This window comes from Myxocyprinus asiaticus, chromosome 39 (genome assembly GCF_019703515.2).
Source record: "Myxocyprinus asiaticus isolate MX2 ecotype Aquarium Trade chromosome 39, UBuf_Myxa_2, whole genome shotgun sequence".
Lineage (NCBI taxonomy): Eukaryota > Metazoa > Chordata > Actinopteri > Cypriniformes > Catostomidae > Myxocyprinus > Myxocyprinus asiaticus.
This window is the reverse complement of record NC_059382.1, coordinates 19,343,704-19,371,164: the sequence shown is the minus strand read 5'-3', so window position 1 is coordinate 19,371,164 and position 27,461 is coordinate 19,343,704. Positions and strand designations below refer to the sequence as shown.

The following is a 27,461-nucleotide window of genomic DNA, read 5'->3' as shown; positions in this document are numbered from 1 at the left end:
ATGACCCTTCGCAAAGTCTCCTTATTAGACACACATGGAGTTCAACTTGGCAGTGGATTAAAGTTTAGTATTCTGCTATCCCATACCAGAGCGAGGATGCTGCAAATTATCCAGAGAATCCAAACAAGGTCGCATTGGCCCTTCAGACAGTGGTTACCTCTGTAATCAGCTTAAGGGCTTGAAGTGGAATGGCTGTAATTCCCTCTAAGGCGTCAGAGAGGGGTGTAGACTGATTTCAAACTACCAATGTAGACTTGTGCACAGTATCAGAACTGTACAAACCAATAGGAAGTTTCATATAAAAAACATGACCTTATATTATGTGGTCAGATGGAAATATCTTTGGGGCGAATTTGCTAAATACTTGCGTCACATAATCTCAGCACAAAAACTCTCCATCTTATTCACTAACCATCTGAAATACAGCTAAACAGGCACTAAATGCTTTGAAATACACTAGCACCATAAGTAAGTGATTTCATCATTATTAGCATAAAACAACATAAATAAAGATAAAAAAGTAAATTAGGCATGTTATAGTTTGCGTCTTAATCACAAAATGTGCTATTTGCCTGGCACAAGTAACATTATCCTCAGAACGCATGCACAAATTGCTTTTTTGTGTGTGTGTGGCTGTGTTTGTGCCGTTACCTGATTTGCATAATTCCTTTAGTAAACCAGGCGCTAAAGCAAACCAGACAGCACGGACAAATAAGTGGCATTATCGGCAGGTGCAATTCATTCTTTGTGAATTCTGCCTTTGTCACAGCTCTTGACAGGCTGTTGATGATTTGTATGCTGTCGTGATCTTATTTAAAATAGTAATATCTGATGTTTATCTCAATTTTGTGTCCTAAAAAGACTAATGTTTTGCTCATTCTCCCAGAGAAACCCAAAGCAAACGCTTTTGCAAGTAACTTGGAGAGCTTTGCTGTTTGGTATGCTCTAAAGTTCAGATTGAAATGTTAACCATTTCAGAGTCATGCTAACACAATTATTCAAATGTTTTTCCTTTATACCTCGTTAGAGTGAAAGCTCAATGTTCTACACTGAGATGAGCTTAGATCGAAAGAGGGAAAGCAAGATAATATTGTTTTCCAGCTAATAATGGGTGCATATGCTCCCTTAAGAATTCTTTTGGAAAGTAAAGGAAATTTCCAGCAAAGATGGGCCAAACTTAAAATACTTAGTGACAGAAAACTTCCAAAAAACTGTACCAAAATATTTTTGTCTCCCACAAACGTCCCTTAAGCATGCTAAATTTAGCAGCCTTCCAGCATAACCTAAATTAATTCTAACTGTGTTTAAGTGTCTTATTTTACTGAGATTATCTATAAATCGCATTTGTGTTCTCAAGAAACGTCATGGTTACTTTCGTAACCTCCGTTCCCTGATGGAGGGAACGAGATGTTGTGTCGATGTAGTGACACCAGGGGTCACACTTGGGAGCCCGAAACGCCTCTGATCTTTTGAAAAAAGGCCAATGAGAATTGGCGAGTGGAATTTGCATGCCACTCCCCTGGACATACAGGTATAAAAGGAGCTGGTATGCAATCACTCATTCAGGTTTTGTGCTGTGGAGCCGAGACAAGGTCCTGGCCATTTCAGCAGGTAGTTCAGCATTGTGGAAAGAGGGACACAACGTCTCGTTCCCTCCATCAGGGAACGGAGGTAACAAAAGTAACTATGATGTTCCCTATCTGTCACACACTCGACGTTGTGTCGATGTAGTGACACTTGGGGTCCCTATACAAAACGCCACAACTAGCTGAACTGTGTTGCATGAACTGGCGGTGAGTGACGGGCAGACTGCAGTGTGCCTCGTAGCCAGTGCACCAGGCCGTCACGTAACCTCCCCCAACGCTCTTATGAGCGTCGAACGGTCCATCAGAAACAAGTCGACTGCCCAACTATAGGGACAGGCTAGCCCAACCGAGGCCTCTTTCCCTCATTTTTCTCCCCAAAAAGAGTGGAATTTTGTTAACAGACTGGGATCCGCGAATGTCCACGTCGGGGGTTGGGGGGGTGTCACTCCCAAGGGAAAGACACTGCGGAGACCACACCCTGCCCAGAGAAGGGGGGGGGGGTACTTCAAGTGGAAATACATAACATGGTCTTACCGAGTCTTGTCAGAAGTATGTCATGTGGAGAGTTGTATGGTAGGTCCTACCCAAGGGGGGAGGAGTTTCTACAGGCATGGCGACTGGAGCAGAGGGCCCTCTGCTCAAGGAAGATGTAGTTTACCAAGAGGGAATCGATTTTACGGAAGATATAACACATTGGGTTACCTATGGGGAACCACCACATGCGGAGCACCTACCTCATTACAGGGCCTTACCAGCGCACTTACATGTGCGGGCAGGTCACAGGTGCCAGATGGTGCCCCATCCTTGAGAAAGAAGGTCCTTCCTCAGGGGAATTCACCAGGGGGTGCTGTCGCGAGGAGCGTGAGATCCGAGAACCATGTCTGGGTGGGCCAGTAGGGTGCTACTAGGATGAATTGCTCCCCGTCCTCCCTGACCTTGCAGAGGGTCTCTGAAAAAGTTTCAGTGGAACCGCTGTCCTCCGTCTGAATGCCTTCAGACAGTTCAGCACCGACTGAGCACGTTCGTTCATGAGACGCGCTGTCATCGAGACGGAGTCTAACTCCAGACCGAGAAAAGAGATGCTCTGAACCGGGGAGAGCTTGCTTTTTTCCCAGTTGACCCGAAGCCCCAGTCGGCTGATGTGTCGAAGCACGAGGTCCCTGTGTGCGCACAGCAACTCTCGAGAGTGAGCTAATATCAGCCAGTCATTGAGATGGCAAACCGCAGGAAGGGTCTGTGTCGAGGTAGGACCGAGACATGGAAGTATGCATCCATCAGGTCTACCGCCGCGAACCAATCTAGATGTCGGACGCTCGCTAGAATGCCTTTTTGCGTCAGCATCTTGAACGGGAGTCCGTGCAAGGCCCGGTTCAGTACTTGCAGGTCCAAGATTGGTCGCAACCCACTGCCTTTCTTTGGTAGGATGAAGTAAGGGTTGTAGAACCCATTCCTCATCTCAGCTGGAGGGACAGGCTCTATCGCACCCTTGCTCAGGAGGGTCTCAATCTCCGCACGCAAGGTAGCGGTGTTCTCGCCCTTCACCGAGGTGAAGCGGACGCCGCTGAACCTGGGCGGGTGCCTGGTGAACTGAATCACGTAGCCGAGTCGGACGGTCTGGGTCAGCCATCGCGACGGGTTGGAAAGCGTGAGCCATGCATCCAGTCTCCGGGCGAAGGGGACCAAGGGGATAATAGTGTTGGACGTACTGGTGGGTGGGGCCTCACGGCGGGGCAGAGCTCGAGGTCCCACATCAAGGGGACTCGAGCCCCATGGCCATGCTGATTTGAGGGATATCGAAGCACTTACCTGGCTCCTGTCGCCCACCATGAGATTGGCCGAGGAGGGGGGAGGAGGAGTCTCATCCCCGAGGTCCATCGGCACTAATCCCGTGTGGGGGTATTCGTGCCACAGCTGGGCGCCCAGGGGTGGGAGGGTCCGCTGCTGGAGCACCAACCCAGCCAAAAAGGAACAGTGGATGGCGGTTGTGATGTCGGCCGTGCACACCGGACATGTGACCCAAAAAGAAACAAAAGATTCTCCTCCCAGCCCTCCATGGAGTGGTCTGTGCACCAGCTCCAGAGAGATGGGTTCCTTGCCTCTGGGTTGCCTGTCTCAGGGGCGCTTCGAAGCCTTCCTCGGGTTCTTGGCGGTCAGCCGTGAGACGGGGGGGGTTTGCTTCCTGCGTTGGGCTGCACGCCAGGGCCTGGTCACGGGGGCGTGCTGCGGCGGAGCCGGAGATGTTGCTGCAGGGAGATGCCCTTGGCGAGGATCTTGAGCCGTGCCAGGGCAGGATGTGCTTTATAGCCTCTGTCTGCTTCTTCACCATCGAGAACTGCTGGGAAAAGTCCTCGATGGTGTCGCCAAACAGGCCAACCTGGGAGATGAGGGCATCAAGGAACTGTGCCTTGTCGGCCTCTCGCATCTCTACCAAGTTGAGCCAGAGGTGGCGCTCCTGGACCACGAGAGTGGACATCGCCTGCCCGTGAGACCACGCTGTGACCATCGCCCGGAGAGTGAGGTCGGTCGCCGAGCGCAGCTCCTGCATCAATCCCGGGTCAGAACTACCCTCGTGCAGTTCTTTTAGCACCTTGGCTTGGTGTACTTGCAGGAGAGCCATGGCGTGCAGGGCAGAGGCGGCTTGTCCAGTGGCATCGTAGGCCTTAGCCGTCAGAGACGATGTAAACCTACAGGCCTTGGACGGGAGCTTCGGGCGCTTGCACCAGGTGGCGGCACTCTGCGGACACAAGTGCACCGCGAGCTCCTTTTCCACGTGGGGGATCATCGAATACCCTCTGGCTGCTCCACCATCGAGGGTAGCAAGAGCGGGGGAGCAGAAAGATCAAGACAGGGCAGTAAAAGGTGCCTCTCACGACCTTGTCAGCTCCTCATGCACTTCTGGGAAGACAGGAATGGGGGCGGGGCACGGCTGTGAGTGGCGCCCCGAGCCCAGGAACCAATCGTCGAGCCACGAGAGTTCAGGGGAGAGTGGAGGGTTCCACTGTAGCCCGATGCTTGCGGCCACCTGGGAAAGCATGTCCGTCATTTCCGCGTTGGCCTGAGACTGGACAACCGTTCCCGAAGGAGGAAGACCAGCCGAAGATTTAGCATCAGACCGGACGAGCCCGCTCTCCGATGCTGCACTCGATAACTCATCATCTTCCGGGGCGCCAGACGAGATGTCGAACCCGCCCTGAGACGAGTCAACGATCTCGTCCGAGCACGCGATCGGGGCAAGCGAGCGTGCTGGGGAATGGGAGGTTCTTGGGGGGATACCCGGCGGAGGTAGAAGGACCGAGGTAGAAGGACCGAGGCTGGGAGCCACTGGGGTGTCTTGCTTTCTTACGAATGCAAGCCGCGACCGCAATGTTGCCATGGTCATGTTCTCGCAATGAGGACATGATCCATCCACGAACGATGTCTCCGCATGGGCAGCGCCAAGACACATAAGACAGCGATCGTGGCCGTCGGAAGCGGAGAGATAACGACCGCAACCAGGAATAACACACAAACGGAAAGGCATCTTTAAAAAGATTTGTCTTTAAAAAGACATTCCGTGTGTGCCGCTCTTTCAGAAAGAAAATATACTCTTTTAGAATATACTCTTTTAAATGTTCTGCCGAAGCGCACAGGGGCGTTCTCTGCAAACCACAGTTGCAGAGGGGGAGAAGCCACTGAAATAGAACCGCTCGTCTCCGAAGAGAAAATGAATGAGTGGTTGCATACCAGCTCCTTTTATACCCGTATGTCCGGGGGAGTGGCATGCAAAATCCACTCGCCAATTTTCATTGGCCTTTTTTCCAAAAGATCAGAGGTGTTTCGGGCTCCCAAGAGTGACCCCTAGTGTCACTACATCGACACAACGTCGAGTGAGTGACAGATAGGGAACACTCCTTTTCCTAAGGGATCTTGTGTGCTGTATTTATGGAAAGTAAATTGGAAAAGTCATTTTGTAAGTAAGTGAAGGAAATTATAGTTTGCTTGTGAAAGTGACTAAGCTAAATAAGCTAAGCTAGATTTACTAAGCTAATCTTTAAAAAGGCTGATGCATAGAAAGTGTTTAAGCTTAACCTCTTAACGACGGGTGGGTCAAAAACGACCCACTTGCATTTTTATTTACATTTAATTTATGTTTAATGCATGTTTAAACTGTGAAATTGTAAACTAATATTGACATCCAATATATGTTTTGAAAGATCTGGGTCTCAAGATTTGATATTTTAAAGCGATTTTAATGATTGCAGAGATGCAACAATAATATTTTATTAAACGTGTCAAGAGTGAAAATCAAAACACGGAAAATGAAACCAGAAGTTCTGATATTTATTGTCTTCCAGCCAAACACAGATGAAAACAATCCTCCAAACTTTGGTATGCTTTTCATTGCAAGAGTCCAATAAATAAAATCCATTAGCGATTTTAGTCCAAAAATGTACAAATATGAAGAAATATTGATCAATCTTTTTTTGTTCAGGTTTTACATATTCAACACATGTTATCATTCATGTCCATTCTCTGCAAAATTTTGCACTCGGTGTAGTGTTTCAGTAGCAAAACACCCAAGCATAATTTTTGGGAGGGTCTTATGAACAAAATGAGCCCTACCTCAACATTTTCTGTGCAGTTTTGATTGGGTAGTCACTCAGAATAGCCAAACAGGACAGTCGACAGGAGTGATGTAAAGATTTGTGTCATCCATATTTGTCTCTGGATAAAGCTGGCCGATGAAAAGCTAGATTATTTTTGACTGATGTGTCGTGTAGCCAATGAAAAGATGAAAACAATGATATAAAGGTTGTTTATATCCCTTGTGTGGTATTTTTTTACATTGAAATATAAACAAATTGTATGTTTTGAACCAATGTCAACATTTGGCTTATGTAGTTACTTCAAGTGGTCTATTGGCGCCTCCAAGTGGCCTTTTTTGGAAGTACACTGATATAAATCATTATGAAAGAAAGAGTTTTGAACATATTGATTTCAAATTTGTGTCAGACCTTCATCAGACACGTGGCTTTCTAGAAGATGTGTTTTTGGGGCACTGCGCATAGGATTTCATATTTAAAAACTAAAAAAGTATTTTATAAATAATATTTGCAGTCACTATTCAAAATATTTGAATAGCTCTAACTATTTTTTTTTACACATTTTTACTCTTGAATAACAAAGTCTAAGCATCTACTTTCAAACGAGCCCAAGTTTGTGTTTTTGGACCAAATGGTTCAAGAACTGGAAGAGTTTTACTATGGGTGTGTCGTTTTCAAGCTCATGCACAAAAGAGGCCGGATGTTAAAGAAGTCTTTTTAAATGGACGCAACAGTTTGTTGTCACCCCACACTGTGTGAATATGTACGTTATTTGAAATATACTGTAAGTGTTGAACTGAGGTTGGCTAATGTGCTAAAGCTAGTGGCAACACATCACATGAGTTTCTTCAGCTGGAAAATGGCGAATGCTTCCATGTTGTAAAAAAACAATAGTGTTCCATTTGAGACAATAATACACTTAAAAAATCATACACTAAATGGCCGAGTGCATAGTGCATAGCAGGCACGTGCCATGGGCTTTGAGACTGGGCAAGCATCAAAGATTTTTAAAACACATTAAATGCTGTGCCTAAAACGCGTTATATGGTTGTGAAATGTCGCGAAAATGTTATTGACATAAATTGTTGCGTAAGAACCCATCAGTCAATGGAAACAATTGTCACAGTGGCGAACTTCATGACCAAATTTTTTAAATTACGACAGTAATATTGCTCATATCACACAAATGAAAGATTGTCATATATTGAGCTGAGCATGTTTATATCCATTACATCATACAATGAACCATAGTGCCAGAAGAGCTTGTTTTGACAAACAAGAAAAAGAAAAGATTGCCAGTTACTATTTTCTACATCATACATGTCTCACTTCCCACAGTTCAGAACCACTGGAATGGACAGCAGCAATTAACTAATCTGACCACCAAAGACAAAAATCTTAACCTGAATGCATAAGGCAAATGTAACGTAGACACTGCAGTCTACATTTCTTCATATCTTTTTAAACAGACACTGCGCCTTAATGTTAGAACTATAAAACAGACTGAGTGTAACACAAGAAGGAAATGATTGCCAGATCACCACTTCATAGCCTCAGACTAACCAGAAGCAATGACCTAGTATGTATGACCTAGTATCAACAACACAGATTTTTAATAAATACATTAACTTAACTTTACTTGAAAACAAAATCCATGTGTCTCTCCTTGCGAATGAACATCTCCGTCACTTTTTTGTAAAAGTCGCCTGCTTGAAGTTTTTGATCTTTCTTGATTTTTAATTGAAATTAACTTAGCCAAACCCACATAGGCCATCGGTGCTTACACTTCAGATATTAATTTTAGTGCTTAACGCATTAGTTATGTGAACTTGAAGGTGTTGTCACAAAACTAAAATCTAGCCTATCAGATAGCATGACTGAAGGAAGGGGCTTCTGATTGGCTTACTCATTTTGGTAAGCATGCTTACCTTGGCCATTTGTAGTTTGAATGAGTGTACTGTGTTGAATGAAAGGGCAGTAAACAATTGAATCAGAGAAAGCATAACATAAAGTGCTTATACCTGAGTGTGGCGCCAAATCGAATGAACAAATAACTGTCTGTGCTTCTCAATGAGATGAAAGATGACGAATTTGAACGAAAACTGTTGTTTATATTAACAATTATATTTCAATATTTCATAGTGTCATTTTTCTTTTCACCCTTCTGTTAGGTAAGCACTGCTTACCTTGCTTATGTGCATAGTGTAAGTGCATAGTGAATACAGCATCATTTGAGACACAGCTTTTGAACCTCTTTCTCATGATGTTCCCCTTTAAGAATATCTTGCCCAAACATAAAAATAGACAGAAGCATCATCACTTTTTTTATCTATAAAAAACTAATGCACCGTGGACACTTCATTATTAGCGGTGCTTGCTAAAGCAAATCTCACTATAGTTTGTTTTTGACAATTTGAACAAATCCCTAACTGAAAGTATTAAACATAACTTGTATTACAGACATGAAAGATTCCTTACATTGTGTGGCTAGTTGAAGAGAGGTGTGCTGTTCTAAGTGAATTACAATTGCCACTGGCTATTGCTTTTGGTAGGCGATAAAACAGGAAATTCATAGACTTACATTGAAGGAGTTACTCAAGCCATACCTATAGACCAGAATATCACAGAGACTTGGGTACGTTAAACTTTAGCCAGTAAGCAACCATGCTGAACACCCAAGCTTCATGCCAGAGAGTTTTGTGTGGGCATTTGAAAACATTCAAATGTAGTTTAATTTATTAAGTTATTGAGATGGGTGGGCCAGAATGCTACTTTAAATTGCAAAAATTGGCAGTAATGGAGGACAGTTTTACTCTTAAATCATTCCCATTAAATCAGTATGTAAAATACTGTAAGGTATTGTAACTGACTGTTCGACAAAAATGTTTGCCAAGGCGAGATGAAAGTGGCGATAATTTCATGCCTGAACAGCTGCAATCGGTAATGCTTGTAATTTGATATTTTATTAGACAATAAAACACTGACATGTGTGACATTTTCCACCATTACAAAAATGTTCCCAAACCACATTTTGGAAATGACTGCTATAGAGGAGCACATTCACACTATTGTGCTCTTAGTGGTTGATGTGTTTGTCGACCTGGAAAAATATGTACGCATCACTGGTTAACTGCTCTGCTGAATGGCAGGTCTGGGTGTTTGGGCCCATTGTAGTCACATCTGCTACAGCCGGGAAATTTTACTGTGCTGCAGAATGGTTGAGAGGAAATGTTGTGAGCTGTAGCGACTGCCCTTCAACATGTTGAACTCTTCAATACATCTCTGTAGAAAGTGGATGATGACTCCCTGTGCAGCCGGCGCAATAGGCCTGCTCACCTGCGCCTCTGTGTTTGCTTGTCATTTTCTGTTACTCTGTTTCTTCTTCAGGTCTCACTAATCACTAAGCATGCTGACAGCTTGCTAGAAAATGGCCCACTCATAAAGACTTTACACATTGACCTTTTGTGATTACACGGTACACGAAGGGCAGTCATTCATTCGATCCAAACTTCCATACTGATAGCCAGGTGGCTGTTGCATATAGGTTTACCTATAAACCTCCTCTGGATGAGGTGCTAGACTTCACATCTGGATGTATAGTACATAGTCTTGTGTAGCCAGACATTTGACTAAATGACTTATGGTCTGGTCCATATTGCAGTATATTATGGCCAAGAACTTTATCAACGTAAAAAGCGAGAGACTGCGTGATTGACAGTAAAGCAACCAAACACAGTGTACTTTATTTTTATGCATGTTTAGTTATCTGAAATAGATGATATCCCAATAACAAACTGGCATTGAAACTTAAAATGTGTATAGACTTTGTGATACGATTTCTGTCCATCCAAAAGTAATAAGTACTGATTTCACTCACTTCACTCATTTCAGACATGATTGAGAAAACAAAGCATAATGTACAATTCTGCTCATGGATATCAAGTCAAGTTGCTACGTAGTGCTTCAAAAAAACCTAATGGCACTAATTTGGGTCCATTAACTAAGCATTCTTACGAATAAATTATTAACTACTATTTTCTTATTTTTTGATTTAAGAAAAAGGTTAAGAATATTTTGTATTCCTGAGAAAAAGTATTAATCTTAATCAAAAGTATTCATTGTATCGACCTGGTACTTTCTAAACACAATTTTCACATAGACAAAAAAAAGTGCTTAGTGAGCGCACTAATTCTAAGCACAATTTTCGTGCCAGCACCAATCACAAGTGGGTGTGTGTGATAGTGTTTGCGCTATCTGTGGGTGTATGCGCACAAACTGTGGGTTTACTGTATGTTAATAAATTGGCCAGAGCACAATTTGCTATTTTCCTGAGAAGATAGGTCATTGCACTAAGACATTTCAAAAGCAGATCTGTTTTCTGTGCAAAGTCTAAATTCAGTTCCCATATTTGCAATTTGGAGATTCCACCAGCAGGTGGTAATCAGTTTCATTTCCAAACTCAGAAAATATTGTGGATCATCAAATTATGTCCGTGACAATTGCTGTTTTATGAAGCAAAATTGATTACATTTGTGTTAATCTATCTATAGGTCATGGTTTATTTTTCAGTTATGTGTATATTTACAATTGTATTTATTATCTCATTTGTTTTGGTATTTTACACCTGTTTTCTTAGAGGAATTTTTAAGACACTGCAAAAGGTGCCAGTGAAAGAAGTTGGAAAGGATAAAATGTTTGGATTTGGTATGATTTTTGGTATTGTTGTTTTGATTATATTATACAATACATGAATTAAATTTTTCAAAATCGACCAACAGAAGTGAAGTGCGTGCCGATGCAATCACTGTTAATACTAGCCAAGATTTGTGTGTCAGTAGATGAAAATGATTAATAATACTTACATTCTCAATAATTTAATGGAATGTACATACAAATCCTGACAAGAACCATATTTTCTATGTGTATAAGAGGAGCGTGTCCATATTCTGTTCTCCTAATTCATTGTATACAATCCACTTACAGTACACTACCAACTTTTTATGAATGTGCTGTTTTTGTTTATATCACTGGTGCTTGAAAGGGAATGGACTATATAATAGGGAGCAGACCGGTGAAGAATTAAATTGCACTTGAAATTGCGCACAAAATTTCATCAAATCCATTTGCACCCAGACTTAGCGCATGCTTGCCCGCAAATACCAAAACTTCATGGCCATGCCTAGTGACTTTGTGCTTATGGCTTAAAGCATAGCACTGCGCTTTAGTGTGTTATCCTTTTATTTCGAATTTTCAAATTATTACCTTGAATTACATAAATTCTTAATCCAGATGAATTTCGGGGGCATTTTTGTAACTTTAGGTGGCATATTTGCCCTAGGCCCCCACTAAATTCTGACTCTGCTTTACAGATAGTGGGGAATCGCCTCAATCCACTACAAGTGTACGTCATTCACCTAGATGATCACAAGGCTTGGGATCGATGTCTTTTTCATGCATCGATAATCAGAAAAATGTCCTGATCATTAGCAATATATATCTGCATTTCTTCAGATATAAAAAGGGCTGCTCGTTGCACAGTAGTCTTTGTCTCTTCATACATATTTCTCAACACAACTTAAAGGGGGTTGCACACCAGATGCATCTGGCGGACGACATGACGTGTTCTCAAATTCGAAACATTTATTTTCTATGAAGATATGCACACCGCCACCACCACTCATCATCTATCGCCGGTGCCCAGCTACAACTCCGGAGGCTGCTCAAAATTCTACAGTGTAATGGAGCGCAACTCATATAGTTTTCCATTAAATTCGACCAAAATCATTATCAAAGGACATAGATTATTCACTCTAGTCATCACATATATTGTGTATATGTGTCTTTCATGTAGCCTACACAATGTATTTTCAGTTACAAGTATGTCTTTTTGTGGTTTGACAGTTTGAATTCATTTTCTTGTCCGGTGTGCGCCCTGTTTCAGTAAATGTTATATCACCCCCTTGTGGTCTTCCAAAACTATTACGCCAGACTACATTACTCTAAACGGGAAGGCCAAATGAAAGTGAACTGGAAAGCACACAAATTAGGCTTCTGATTTGAATGTCGGCTAATGTTAATATATCAATCAATGTATCGATATTTTATGACATTCCTAATGATCACTGACACCTCTTCCTGCAACAACCTTAGTTTCCATCTGGAGGTCTCCCATCTGGGTACTGACCAGGCTCAACCCTGCTTAGCTCCAGTGCATTGCTGCAGGGTGATAGCTGCTGGTGTGTAGCGTAGTGAGGTACAGTAATGTCTCATTAGTGAACATAATTAGCTGACCTGTACCATGCAGTTGGGAGACCCAGAAAATCACCTAGTCTCTGTGTTCTTCAGGAATTACCCAAATTATTCTTAGTGGGGTCAGCCAGGTGAGCACTAGAATCGCTTTCAAGTTTGTTCTCTTGAACCTAAATATCTCACGGGTGCAATTGAAAGGAACTGAGCTTTGGCGTCCAGATTGAACACAGCAAGGCAAATCCGTACTTCAAAGAGGTTTCCCACCTGTCAGGTTTGCTGTGCCCTCCGTTTGGAACAGAAATATTGTACTACTTGTTTGCCCAACATTCTTCTCAAGGCTTTGAAGTGATCTGTAATTAAAGATGATTAAGCAAGAGACTTCAATCTACTTTCCACAGAGAGATGAGAACCGAAACTTGAGATGGTATAATACTCCTGCCACTTTAAGAAGTATGTTGAATGTGTAGATACAACAAAGATGGAACTGTAAAATCAAACAAGTCTGCTTAAACTCCATGAAATGAGGAGTCACAAAAGTCAGAGAGAAAAAATTGCAGATAGAAAAGGACACTTGATGTAAAGCAGAAGCAGGACATTGGAAACTCTCCTTTGTCTCGTTGTTTATTTCTGAAGTTCTATCCTTTGTAAGGGAAGACATTAATTTAATGTGATAAGGACTGTAATGGGAACCGTCGTTGTAAAAGGAGGAAGACAAAAGATTTTTTTTTCCTCTTGCTCACACCCCTTCAGCTTTGTATTTTTTATTTTTTATTTTTCTGTCTAATGAGAAGAAAGAAGCGGAGGAATGGCCCTCTGGCCTCCGGGCAGGATGAGATCTGACTGAAATTCTTTTTAGCAGGAACTGATATTAAAGATTTATTGAACTACTAAACTTGCTTATCCTGAAAAACAACCATATGACTAGGCAGTAAAAAAAGAAGTCAGTTAGCTTTATTTTATTACTCAGCTCTTTCATAGCTCAGGAGACAAAATGGCGTTCAGTATTTATGTATTTACTTACATAAATCATTATTTATATTCATGAAGAATTCAGACCCCTTATTTTTTTTTCACATTTTGCTGTTGCAGCATTATGCTAAAATGCTTTTTTTTTTTTTATTTTTTTTTTTTTTAATCACATCAATCTGCACTCCATACCCCATAATGACAAAGAAAAAAACAGATTTTTGATAACTTTGCAAAATTATTAAAATTAAAAAACTGAAATATCACATTGACATAAGTATTCAGACCCTTTGCTATGACACTTGAAATTTAGCTCAGGTGCATCCCATTTCTCTGGATCATCTTTTAGACGTTTCTACATTTTATTGTAGTCCACCTGTGGCAAATTCAATTGATTGGACATGATTTGAAAAGGCACACACTTGTCTATATAATGTCACACAACTGAAAATACATATCAGAGCAAAAAAAAAAAAAAAAAAAAAAAGCCATGAGGTCAAAGGAACTGCCTGCAGAACTCAGAGACAGGATTGTGTCGAGGCACAAATCTGGATAAGGCTACAAATAAATTCGGCTGCATTGAAGGTTCCCAATAGCACAGTGGCCTCCATAATTCTTAAATGGAAGGAGTTTGGAACAACCAGGACTCTCCTAGAGCTGGCCGCCTGGCCAAACTGAGCAATCAGGGGAGAAGGGCCTTGGTAAGAGAGGTGACCAAGAACCCGATGGTCACTCTGGTTGAGCTCCAGAGATCATTTTTTGAGATGGGAGAAACTTGCAAAAGGACAACCATCACTGCAATACTTCACCAATCTGGGCTTTATGGCAGAGTGGCCAGACGGAAGCCTCTCCTCAGTGAAAAGCACACATGAAAGCTTGCTTGGAATTTGCACAAAAAAGAAATTCTTTGGTCTGATGAAACGAAAATTGAACTGTTTGGCCTCAATTCCAAGCATAATGTCTGGAAGAAACCAGGCACCACTCATCACGTGCGCAATACCATCCCAGCGGTGAAACATGGTGGTGGTAGCATCATGCTGTGGGGGTGTTTTTCAGCTGCAGGGACCGGGGGACTGGTCAGGGTTGAAGGAAAGCTGAATGCAGAAAAATACAGAGATATTCTTAATGAAAACCTGGTCCAGAGCGCTCAGGACCTCAGACTGGGCCGAAGGGTTACCTTCCAACAGGACAATGACCTGAAGCACACAGCCAAGACAAAGCAAGAGTGGCTTAGGGACAACTTTGTGAATGTCCTTGAGTGGCCCAGCCAGAGCACAGACTTGAACCCAATTGAACATCTCTGGAGAGACCTGAAAATGGCTGTCCACCGATGGTCCCCAACCAACCTGACAGAGCTTGAAAGGATCTGCAGAGAAGAATGGTAGAAAATCCCCAAATCCAGGTGTGCAAAGCTTGTCACATCATATTCAAAAAGATTTGAGTCTGTAATCTCTGCCAAAGGTGCTTCAACTAAGTACTGAGTTAAGGGTCTGAATACTTATGTCAATGTGATATTTCAGTTTTTTCTTTTTAATAAATTTGCAAAGTTATAAAAAATCTGGTTTTTACTTTGTCATTATGGGGTATGGAGTGTAGATTGATGTAAAGAAAATATATTTGAAAGCTTTTTAGCTTAAGGCTAAAACGAAATGTGAAGAAAAAAATGAAGGGGTCTGAACACTTTATGAATACTGTATGTTTCGTTTCAGTTTTTTTTTTTTTTCAAATGCTTACACACATTTTCAAAACTTTACACACAAATCCAAGAATTGCACACACAAAATGCCTCACATCTCTTGCAAAATGAAGCACTGCATTCAAAATATCAAACACATCTCAAAAGCAAACATTTGTCTTACGTTGCAAACACCTTTGCCATAATATTATATTTTTGGATATATCATATACACACAGTTATTCAAAACCTAAAGCTCTTCTTTCATGAGCTCCTATGTACATTTCTGTACAAGATTGAAAGTAATTGGCAGAGAGATGTTGAAAAACTCACAGTAAACACATAAAGCAAGATTGAAACCAAACTATTTATTTTTTTACTGTAAGCATTTGTGGTTGTGAATACAGTATTATACAGTATTACACAGTACGAAAGAAAATACATCAACCATGTGTAGTTGGACAGAAACCAAACATAATTTTTAAAAAGGTGATTATTCCAAAGGAATGGTGTGTGTGTGTGTGTGTGTGTGTGTGTTTGTTGGTGGGCGAGATGGTTGGGTGTATCTAGGCTCCATCTCTCCTCCAGGCTGGGTCCGGCCACAATACTTCATCCACGTCACATGCTATGTTCTTTCTTGCCAGACACCGTGGAAAGAACCTCCTTGTATGGCGTATCCAACCTTGGATGGAGGCAGCGTCAAGGTCTCCACATGCCTCCTCCATTGCCTGGAGAAGTGTCATGTTGACGTAGGACGACGATCATAGCGCCACTTTCCAGCGCCATGTGGAGAGAAATTCCTCAATGGGGTTTAGAAATGGTGAATATGGAGGCAGGTAGACAACAGAAAAATGGGGATGAGTAACAAACCAGTTTTGGACCTGATGGGCGTGATGAAAGCTGACATTATCCCAGATGATGACAAATCTTGCCTGGTCTTTATTCTGCAGACCTTGAACAAGCATATCTGACTCTGTCCAGCCTCTCTCATTGTTAAACTGTGGTTGATCACATGATCAATGACAGTAGCCCTAATCTCATCAGAGACCACACTTCTTGTTCCTGGTCTTTGTTGTCCTCGTCCTCCTCGTCCTCCTCGTCCTCCTCGTCCTCCTCCTCTTCCCCGTCCGACTCGTCCCCTTGCTCCCCTTCCAACTCCTCCTCTTGCTCCTCTTTGAACTCCTCCTCCTCCTCTTCCTCCTCCTCTAATTCAAACTCTGCCTCGTCCTCTGGCTCTCCCTCCAACTCCCCTTACTCTGTCTGCATTGTTTGCATCCATTGTTCAAAACCTATAACTTGACCTTTGGTCTATTTATAGGCCTATTCTAAAGCCATGATTGGTTGATGTTAAGTAAAGCAATGAGTGTTTGCACATGTGAGGAGTTAGTGTGAGGCACTGATGAATTAGTGTGGCATTTTGATTGGTTGAGTTTGAAAAAGGAAATCAAGATACTTCCTGTTAGATTTTTGTGTGTTACATAGAGAATTGTGTGTTGTGTTTTGCAAAAAGTGTTTTATGAAAGTCGAAGGCCGAGAATTAGTGTATGGTTTTGCAGATTTGGTGTGTGGTTCTGGTGTTTGAGTGTCAGGTTTCAGAAACTGTGTGACAAGTAAGGATTTTGTGTGTAAGCAGTTGAAAAAAACTGTAAGTTAACTCTGGCCACGTCCACACTGATACATTTTCGTTTGAAAATATATTGATTTTGCTACATTTGCCTCTTATCCACACTGGAACGACATTCAAAAACACTCTATTACCACATATTTTGTAAAATGATGACAAAAGAAAATGAAAATGAAGCTTTTAAATGTTTTAGCGGATTAGCTTTCCTCAAGAAAAATAAAAATAGACAGAAATGAGACGATTGTTCACATGCAGACATATATTCTATATACTTAAGTTCACGTTGAAATGTATCTTGTCAAATCTGAGCACAGTTTGAGACACTGTTAAGATCTCTTCTGAAACTGTAAAGGAGTTTAATGGGATTCATTTTCTCAGGAGATCTCATTTGTGATTTTCCTTTCCAACTGGACTCTTCAAAAATTCTTCAAACCTGTAAATATTGTAATGAAGCTGTTTTGACACCAATATCAAAGCAAAGGAAAAAGTACCATAAAACTGTCACGGATTTTCATGAAATTATTTACACATTTTGTAGCTTAGTTAAATCCATCTCCACAGAGAGCATGTGTGCATACTTCTGTTCTTTTATGGCACACCGTACACTTTTGTGTTTGCACAGTGCAGTATTCCACTGTGTTTTGAAGCATGTGCGTATTTTCTGCTATAGCACGTGTCTATGTTGTGTGTGTGTGTGTGTGTGTGTGTGTGTGGTTTAAAGATAAATGAGCTTGGCACTTTGTAAAAGGCCAGTGGAAAGTGATAGGCAGTTATCTGAGGAAAAGACTAGATGCTGAGAGTGAATGGAGGCTAAGCCTTTATCAGAGCCTGTGTGTAGGAAGCAGCTTTGTGCTTTTCTCTTGCCAATGCAAGCACCCTCTCCTTAAGATCTTACCCACTGTGCTCACTTAACCCAACCCCTTCATCTTCTCCATTACCTCCCATCTATTCTTACACTTTACCAACAGTTAGTCAATCCTGCTTAAAGGAACAGTTCACCCAGAAATGAAAATTCTGTCATTGTTTACTCACCCTGTTATTGTTCTTAACCCGTATGACTTTCTTCTGTGGAACACAGTTAGAGATGTTAGGCAGAAAGTACCCACATACTTTCATTGTGAGGACAAAATGCAGTAAAAGTTAATAGAGAATGTTCATTAAAGGAATAGTTCACCTAATAATGGAAATTCTGTCATTATTTACTTTTATGCAACTCTTGTCATACAACAACATTTCTTAGTGACATGGGCTTTCAAGCTCCAAAAAAAGGCTTAAAAAAACATAGACGTGTCATACATGTCTCATAAAGTAGTCAATATGACTTGTATGTTGTATTTCAAGTCTTCTAAAGCTGTACGATAGGTTTGTGTGAGAAACAGACAAAATTTAAGTCATTCACTGATATTCTGATATACACAATATGGGTTTGGAACAACATGAGGTGGTAAGTAAATTATGACAGAATTTAAAATTTACAATTATTTGAAAGTCCAGGGAGCCAAACAGACTGACTATCAAATGTTTGGAGCTGAACAGTATTTGTAGTTCTCAAGTCCTGTCCAGCTTGATCAACTCAGTCAGTCCATGTGTTAGCTTGTAATGCTATAGTGTGGTGTTTAAGGTAGTGAAATTGCATGTGATGTGCAGCAAGCGCAGGACAGAAACTAAAAGCTTACAGTTAAGCTAAAGCTAAAGCCTTCCAAATTTAAAGAGTCACATCACAGTAAACTGATGCCACATTTTGTTTTGATACAGTGTTGTGAGTATCGCAAATCCGTTATTCCCCTGAGCCTCATAATTGCCAAAGAAAGCAAGATTAGGCACTCGGGTGCTTATGAATTAGCTAATTAAATTAGTTGTTGACATACCGCCAAATAAAAGTTTTATTATAATTGTTGAATCCCATTAATAATATTATCAGATGATTTAATTGATTCTAAGTTCAGTCATGAAACACTACATGGAGCAGGCTGATGGGTCCTTTGAACATGTAATCTGTTTGCCAATCAGCTAGCATTTAAATTGTTTCAGTTGTTTGCAGTTAAGCCAGTTTTACTGAAGTGCATTGCCAGAGTTTTCTCTCTGAAACACTCTCCTCCTCCCCAGGATCAAATGTCTAGATCTGCTTCAACTTTATATTAGCATGCACAGAAAATATACTCTAGTTCCTTAAAGGTAGGCCGAAAGTTTGCCCAAAACTGAAAAATTTGTCTTCAAATAATCACCCTAATGTTGCTCCTAAACACAAATGTCTTTCTTCTGTGGAACACAAAAGGAGCTGTTAGGCAGAATGACAGCCTCAGTCACCATTCACTTTTATTGTATGGAAAAAAGATGCAATGAAATTGAATGGTGACTTAGATTTACATTTTGCCTAACATCTCCTATTGTGTTCTACAAAAGAAAGAAAGTCATAAAGTTTGGAACATCATGAGGGTAAGTAAATAATTTTTTTGGATAAACTCTCCCTTTACTTTGGATGATCTCATGGTATTACAATTGCCGTGGAAAAAGAGGGAGGTAATATTTCTTTTTGTGAGAAAATGTGGCATAAGCCAGGATGCTGAAGTGTTTTGTGTGTGCCCATTTTCAACAGGCCTATTAAACCTGGAGGTGTTACTGCGACAGTTTCTCATCTCCAAGGAAACCCTCTCAGTTCGCATGCTGGATGACAGCCAGGATCCCACCCCCCTCCTCAAGGAGATCCGCGATGACAAGACTGCAACCATCATAGTGGATGCGAATGCCACCATGTCTCACATTATTTTGGAGAAGGTATGTCTCGGCTTTACAGTATCACTCACGATCAATCACTGGCTTCAAGGACGGAGCTTGCCTTTTCATTATGTGGGTGCAAGTGAGCCTTGATTAAGTGCAAGCTTCAGAATGTATATAAAGCCTTTAGAGTTCCTCAGTTCTTAGTCCCAAAACCCATAAAAAATGTTGCATTTTCAACGAAGGTTTCCCTCTGGAATTTCCAATGGGTTTCATTAATGCATGTGTTCGATTTGTGAGTAAAATAATGTGTGGTTAACGTTACTTAAAGAGAATGTCATATTTTGTTTTGTGAAAACGAAAAGTTACTAAATATGAAATATTGATCATGCAAAATTCAACATAATTCATAACATTTGTACATTTCTCGAAATATAATGTATATATCACACAAAATATAATTCTTCACTGATTTGTGTGCATACAACAATTCTTCTTTGAATAATGAATTTTATTGGCATATGGTTGTGAAATAATAATATAATGGGTAATTATTATCTCCTGATATATACATATAGATTCTTGATAACTTGTCTTTGTTACTTTAGTAATATATGTGAATGCCGGTATACCATATAAAGAGGCAATATACTGTATCTCTACAACATTTAGCAAACATTTGTATATTTTTAAGTCTATTCTATTAGGACAAATACGGTAAATACTCCCTCTTTATAAATGGAATCAGGCGTGCTATTGCTAACGGGACACTGATGATGATGTAAATCATCAACATTTTGTCTTTGCACTGAGCACTTTTTGGCCTCTCAATAAACTAAAAAAATGTTAAGACTTTTTCTACAAAATTGTGTGCGAGCTTCCCCTCTCTTTTGGACCTTAGTATGATTTTCTGAGCTTACGCACCAACGCTGCAATTTGAGTGAAGAATTCTGAATAATTGTAACACAAACATGCATATTTTCACACACAAACATCTATGGCATATACTGTATGTGTGCTATAATTATTACATGAGACATTATTTTCAGGAAAGGCAATTTTCATTAATGGCTCTGCAGGAGATGCTGATTGCAGGATTTGGTGAATAGAGAGGAATAGTGAATGACAGAAGGGAAAAGGGACTGAGAGAGAGTTCTGAATGGTGTTGAAGTGCCAGCAGGTGCTCTAACATGCTTTTAATCACATCATTAAAAACTGGTTGTTCAGGTCGGTTCTGTACACACAACATGGATTTAATGTAAATTTGGTTGTTACTATACCTGAAATTTGTAGGTAGAGAATTTGGTTGTGGAATGCAGTTGTTATAATTTTTAGACCAAAATAATATTAGCTTTCAGAGACGTAACACTACCTAGCAATTATGAGTAGTACACCACATTTTTAAACAGCACACTCTTGCTGTACAGGTATGTATGTTACAGTGGAGAGACTTGTATAAAAATGTGCAACTGTGAATTTAATGTGAATGAATTAGTCACAATCTTTTTAGGGAGAATTCAGTTGTAGAATGTGGTTATCACTCCCATAAATCACCAAACTCTGTGTGTACAGAATGGGATTAAGCACTCAGAATAGGAGAGATGACTGTATTTACTGTAGCTGCAGTGTGTGTATGTGGGAGTAGAACTTGTCTGCCCTGCTTCTCTTCTAGTCTCTTCTGTTTTTGTTCCATCTCTTCTGTTCCGTTTTCTTCTTGTCTCATCGCTTCTCTTCTCGTCTCGTTTCTTCTCATCTCTTCTGTTCTCTTCTCTTTTTGTCTCGACTCATCTCATCACTTTTTATCTTTTTTCTTTTCTTGTTTCTTCTCATCTCTGTTCTTTTCTTGTCTCTTCTATTCTAGTCTCTTCTCATCTCATGTCTTTTCTTCTCATCTCCTCTCTTATTCCTCTCATCTCATCTCATCTCTTCAGTGCTTGTTTCTCCTCTCATCTCTTCTGTTCTCTTCTCATCGCATCTCTTCTCTTCTCATCTCATGTTTTCTCATCACTTCTCTTTTTTCTCTTCTCATCTCATCACTTCTGTTCTCATATTTTCTCTTCTCTTCTTGTCTCATCTCTTCTCATCACTTCTTGTCTTTTCTTTTCTTGTCTCTTCTCTTCTCATCTCCTCTGTTCTTGTCTCTTCTCTTCTCTTCTCATCTCATCTCTTCTCGTCTCATGTCTTATTCTCATCTCCTCTCTTTTTTCTCTTCTCTTCATTCCTCGTCTTGTCTCTTCTTGCCTCTGTTCTCATCTTTTTTCCATCTTGTCTCTTTTCTTCTGTTCATCTCATCTCGTTTCTTCTGTTCTCATCTCATCTCTTCTCATTTAATCACGTCTTTTCTGTTCTTAAATCTTTACTTTTTGTCCTGTCTCATCTTGTCTTTTCTGTTCTCATTCAGTCTCTTCTCATCTCTTCTGATCTCATCTCTTAATGTCTCGTTTCTTCTCTTCACATCTCTTCTGTTCTTGTCTCTTCTTTTCTCTACTCATCTCGGCCCTTCTAGTCACTTTTCTTCTCTTCTCGTCTCTTCTCATCTCATCTGTCCTCGTCTCATCTCTTTTCTTCTGTTCTTGTCTCTTATTATTGTCTATTCTGTTCTTGTCTCTTTTCTTTTCATATCTCTTCTGTTCTTATCTCTTCATCTCTTCTTGTCTTTTTTGTTCTCGTTTCATCTCTTCTTTTCTCATCTAATCTCTTCTCATTGATTCTCCTCTGTAGCCAATCTGCTCATGGTTGTGGTTTTCAACCTCAGTTATTCCTCCATATTCACTCTATTTCTCCTTAATCAAAGTGTCTGATAGCCATCACAGGCCATTCCTTGGCATTTCCTGTTGCTATGGAGACACTGGGACAAGTACAGCACTGCTTTATTGGTGGATTGTGAAGTTCACAGCAGGGTCCTTGTCAGTTTGTCACCCTTAATGTTTACCATACTCCCTGCAACCCAATCACTCATTTCTCTCTCTCTCTCTCTCTCTCTCTCTCTCTCTCTCTCTCTCTCTCTCACTCTCTCTTTCTTTTTTCAGTTACTCTCCATCAAAGTCTCTCTCCCTGTTTCTTATGTCAGGGTTCCCGCGGATCCTTAAAAAGTCTTAAAAGGCATTGAATTCATAAATCTAAAAATAAGGTCTAAATTGGTATTAAAATGTCTTAAATCAATCTTTCAAAAATCTTAAAAATGCTAATACATGGGAAGTAGGATTTTATGAATAGTTTTTTCTGACAATGCAATTTAAAATCTCAAAATAATTAGTAACATCTATTTTTTTAAATAATTTACAGAATGCCTCTCGTATTAATGTCACACAGATCAGGATAGCAGAACCAACAACACTCATATTTTGTTTGTGGCCAGGATGCTCAGAGCAGATGCACTGTCTGCTAGCTAACGATGACATGGGGAAGTGCAAATTCATTGAAAATGGGCTATTCAACCAAGATTTTGCGGCATGGCTGAAAACGGTGCCAGGCAATGTATATGAGGCACTGTGTATTTTGTGCAGGAAGTGTTTCAAACTTGGCACGATGGGAATCAAGGCAGTGGAATCCCACATGCAGAGTGAGAAACACAAAACTGTCAACCCACCAACAGACGTCAGGTATTTCCCAGTTCCCAGTTCAGATTTAAGTGACGCTTTATTACTGGCTTTTCAGTTGTGTATTTTGAATATGCATTAAATGCACACCGCCATGAAAGCACATAACGAATACGAGAATTATAGTTCTCAGCCAATTGTGCCTTTTTACTGATGATTCATGATTATGTTGTTTTATGTTATTGTTTTCCATGTGTTCCACTATAGAAAGTGTTATTATTTTTTTCTACATTTGAATTAGATCATCTAGCTTTTTCACTGGACCAAAAAGGTCATGTTTTATGTTACAATAAACATCTTGGTCAACATTTTCCCTAACCTTAAGTAATTGATGTTGTTTTTTTCTTCAATTTTGGTTATTGTAAAATTGGACTTAAATTTCATTCCGAGTGGCATTAAAATCTAACTTGCCTTAAGCTGTAGGAACCCTGTATGTGCACATTCAGTGCTGTGAAGTAACTAGGTAAAAGTAGTGACATACTTAACTTCACTAGTGTGACAGTAGATCAACTGTTCTAATATTGTAATAGTTTAGCTTTTCCAGTAACAAGCTACTCTTTCCAACATGTAGCTGTGCAGAGCGAGGAAACTTTTAATCACTGTTTTATGTAACATTATTTCCCTATCTGTCACTCATGCCACGTTGTGTCGATGTAGTGACACTAGGGGTCACTCTTGGGAGCCCCAAACACCTCTGCTTTTTAAAAAAAAAAACAATGGGAATTGGCGAGTGGAATTTGCATGCATATATTTATACCCGGACATACGGGTATAAAAGGAGCTGGTATGCAACCACTCATTCAGATTTTCTGTTCGGAGCCGAGAGGTTGTATTCAGTGCACTGAATTCAATTCCCTCCAAAGACACACCTCAAAACTGCTGGATTTACAGCACATTTCAGCGGCTTCTCCCCCTCTGCACCCGTGGAGTGCAGAGAACGCCCCTGGGTGCTTCGGCAGAGCGAAAAAAGAGAGTATATTCTAAAAGAGTATATTTTCATTCACAAAAAGAGCGGCACACACGGAACGTCTTTTTAAAGATGCCTTTCCGTTTGTGTGTTATTCCTGGTTACGGTCGTTATCTCTCCACTTCTGATGGCCACGATCGCTGTCTTACGTGTCTGGGCACTGCCCACGTGGAGACATCGTTCGTGGATGGGTCATTTCCTCACTGCGAGAACATGACCATGGCAACATTGTGGTCGCGGCTTGCTTTCGTAAGAAAGCAAGCCACCCCAGCGGCTCCCCACACCGGTCCTTCTACCTACGGGTTTGAGGCCGTGTCGGTTAGCACTGGGGGCAATTTGGGGACAGCAATGGGACCACCTCCACTGGGTATCCCCCCACGGACCTCCCATTCCCCAGCACGCTCGCTTGCCCCGGTCGGGCGCTCAGATGAGACCGTCAGCTCATCTCAGGGCGAGATCGACCTCTTGTTCGGAGCCCGGGAAGACGATGAGTTATGGAGCGCAGCATCGGAGAGCGGGCTCATCCAGTCGGACGCAGAGGCTTCCGCTGGGCTTCCTCCTTCGAGAATGGTCTCCCAGTCTCAGGCCGACGTGGAAATGACGGACATGCTTTTACTGCCCGGTCCTGGTCTTTCAGCTCCCCCGCTATCACTACCCTTGATGGTGGAGCGGCTAGGGGGTATTCGGTGATACCCCAGGTGGATAAGGTGCTCGCGGTGCACTTCTGTCCAAAGAGCGCCGCCACCTGGCGCGGGCGCCTGAAGCTCCCGTCCAGGGCCTGTAGGTTTACGTCGTCCCTGATGACTAGGGCCTATGGTGTCGCTGGACAAGCCGCCTCCGCCCTGCACTCCATGGCTCTCCTGCAAGTACACCAAGCCAAGGTGCTAAAAGAGCTGCACGAAGGTAGTTCTGACACGGCACTCTCCGGGTGATGAAGGTCACGGTGCGGTCTCTCGGGCAGGCTATGTCCACCCTGGTGGTCCAGGAGCACCACCTTTGGCTCAACTTTGTTGAGATGTGAGAGGCTGACAAGGCACGGTTCCTTGATGCCCCCATCTCCCAGGTTGGCCTGTTTGGCGACACCGTCGAGGACTTTGCCCAGCAGCTCTCGGTGGTGAAGAAGCAGACGGAGGCCATACAACACATCCTGCCCCGGCACGGCTCAAGACCCCGCACCCCGTCTGCTCGTCACCAAGGGTGTCCTCCTGCAGCAACAACACCGGCTCCGCCGCAGCCCACCCCCGTGGCCTGGCCCCAGCGTGGAGCCCAATGCAGGAAGCAGATGCCACCCATCTCACGGCCGGCCACTAAGAACCTGAGGAAGGCTTCGAAGTGCCCCTGAGATGGGCGACCCAGGGGCAAGGAGACGTGCTTCTCTGGAGCTGGTGAAAAGACCACTCCATCCCCCGGAGGAGGGCCAGGAGGAGAATCCTTTGTTTCATTTTTTGCCGCATGCCCAAGAGGCTGCGGTGCACAAAAGTTTGACAAAAGAGCGGTTTTCTCGTTTCCTGGGTCACGTGTCCGGTGCACACGGCCGTCGTCACGATCACCATCCACCGTCCCATTTTTTCAGGTATGGCGCTCCAGCAGCGGACCCCCCGCCCCTGTGCACCCAGCTGTGGCACAAACACGCCCATACGGGATTGGTTCCGGTGGACTACAGGGACGAGATTCCTCCTCCCCCCTCCTCGGCCAATCTTATGTTTGGGCAGCAGGAGCCAGGTAAGTGCTTCGATGTCCCTGGACTCAGCACGGCCACGGGGCTTGAGTCCCCTCGACGTGGCACCTCGAGCTCCGCCCTGCCGCGAGGCCCCACCCGCCGGTATGTCCGACGTGATCATTCCCTTGGTCCCCCTTGCCCGGAGTTTGGGTGCGTGGCTCGCGCTTTCCAATCCGTCGCGATGGCTGACCTGGACCGTCCGACTTGGCTACGTGATTCAGTTCACCAGGCACCCGCCCAGATTCAGCGGCATCCGCTTCACCTCGGTGAAGGGCAAGAACGCCGCTACCTTGCGTGCGGAGATCACGACACTTCTGCGCAAGGGCGTGATAGAGCCTGTCCCTCCAGCCAAGATGAAGAAAGGGTTCTACAGCCCTTACTTCATCATACCGAAGAAAGGCGGTGGGTTGCAACCAATCCTGGACCTGCGAGTACTGAACCAGGCTTTGCACAGACTCCCGTTCAAGATGCTGACGCAAAAACGCATTCAAGCGAGCGTCCAGCATCAAGATTGGTTTGCGGCGGTAGACCTGAAGGACGTGTACTTCCATGTCTCGGTCTTACCTCGACACAGACCCTTCCTGTGGTTTGCCTTCGAAGGCCAGATGTACCAGTACAAGGTCCTCCACTTTGGCCTGTCCTTGTCCCCTCGTGTCTTCACGAAGGTTGCAGAGGCAGCCCTTGCCCCGCTAAGGGAAGTGGGTGTCCGCATCCTCAACTATCTCGATGACTGGCTAATCCTAGCTCACTCTCGAGAGTTGCTGTGTGCACACAGGGACCTCGTGCTCTGGCACATCAGCCGACTGGGGCTTCGGGTCAACTGAGAAAAGAGCAAGCTCTCCCCAGTTCAGAGCATCTCTTTTCTTGGTTTGGAGTTGGACTCAGTCTCGATGACGGCGCGCCTCACTAACGAGTGCGCACAGTTAGTGCTGAACTGTCTGAAGGTGTTCAGACGGAGGACAGCATTTCCACTGGAAATTTTTCAGGGGCTCCTGGGGCATATGGCATCCTCAGCGGCGGCCACACCACTCGGGTTGATGCATATGAGACCGCTTCAGCACTGGCTTCAGACTCGAGTCCCAAGATGGGCATGGCGCCGCGGGACACATCGCGTGGCCATCTCGCCGCCTCTTCAGTCCTTGGACTGAACTTGCATTTCTACGGGCAGGGGTTCCCCTAGAGCAGGTCTCCAGGCGCGTCGTGGTTACAACAGACGCTTCCAAGATGGGCTGGGGCACCGCATGCAACGGGCACACAGCCGCCGGCTCCTGGACTGGCCCCCAGCTGCGTTGGCACATCAACTGCCTAGAGTTGTTGGCAGTACTGCTCGCCCTGTGGAGGTTCTGGCCGTTGATCCAGGGCAAGCACGTGTTGGTCCGGATGGACAACACAGCGATGGTAGCATACATCAACCATCAAGGCGGTCTATGCTAATGTTTAAACTGAGGAAATGTACCATTACCATTTTTAATTTGATGGCAGCAACACATCTCAAAAAAGTTGGGACAGGGCCATGTGTACCACTGTGTAGCATCCCTTCTTTTAACAACAGTCCATATATGTCTGGGAAATGAGGAGACCAGTTGCTGGAGTTTTGGGAGAGGAATGTTGTCCCATTCGTGTCTGATACAGGATTCTAGCTGCTTAACAGTCCTGGGTCTTCTTTGTCGTTTTCGTTTCATGATGCGCTAAATGTTTTCAATTGGTGAAAGGTCTGGACTGCAGGCAGGCCAGTTCAGCACCCGGACTCTTCTACTATGAAGCCATGCTGTTGTAA

The 27,461-nt window shown here is 42.8% G+C and overlaps 1 protein-coding gene across 1 annotated transcript in view; it reads left to right on the top strand.

Annotated features, from left to right (window-relative positions):
- Positions 1 to 27,461, top strand: part of grik4 (glutamate receptor, ionotropic, kainate 4) — a 294,389-nt gene that overhangs the window by 114,506 nt on the left and 152,422 nt on the right. Inside the window, exon 5 of the mRNA XM_051678844.1 lies at positions 19,280 to 19,458. Coding sequence (XP_051534804.1) covers positions 19,280 to 19,458 — 179 coding nt within the window. The remainder of the gene's footprint in view (positions 1 to 19,279; positions 19,459 to 27,461) is intronic.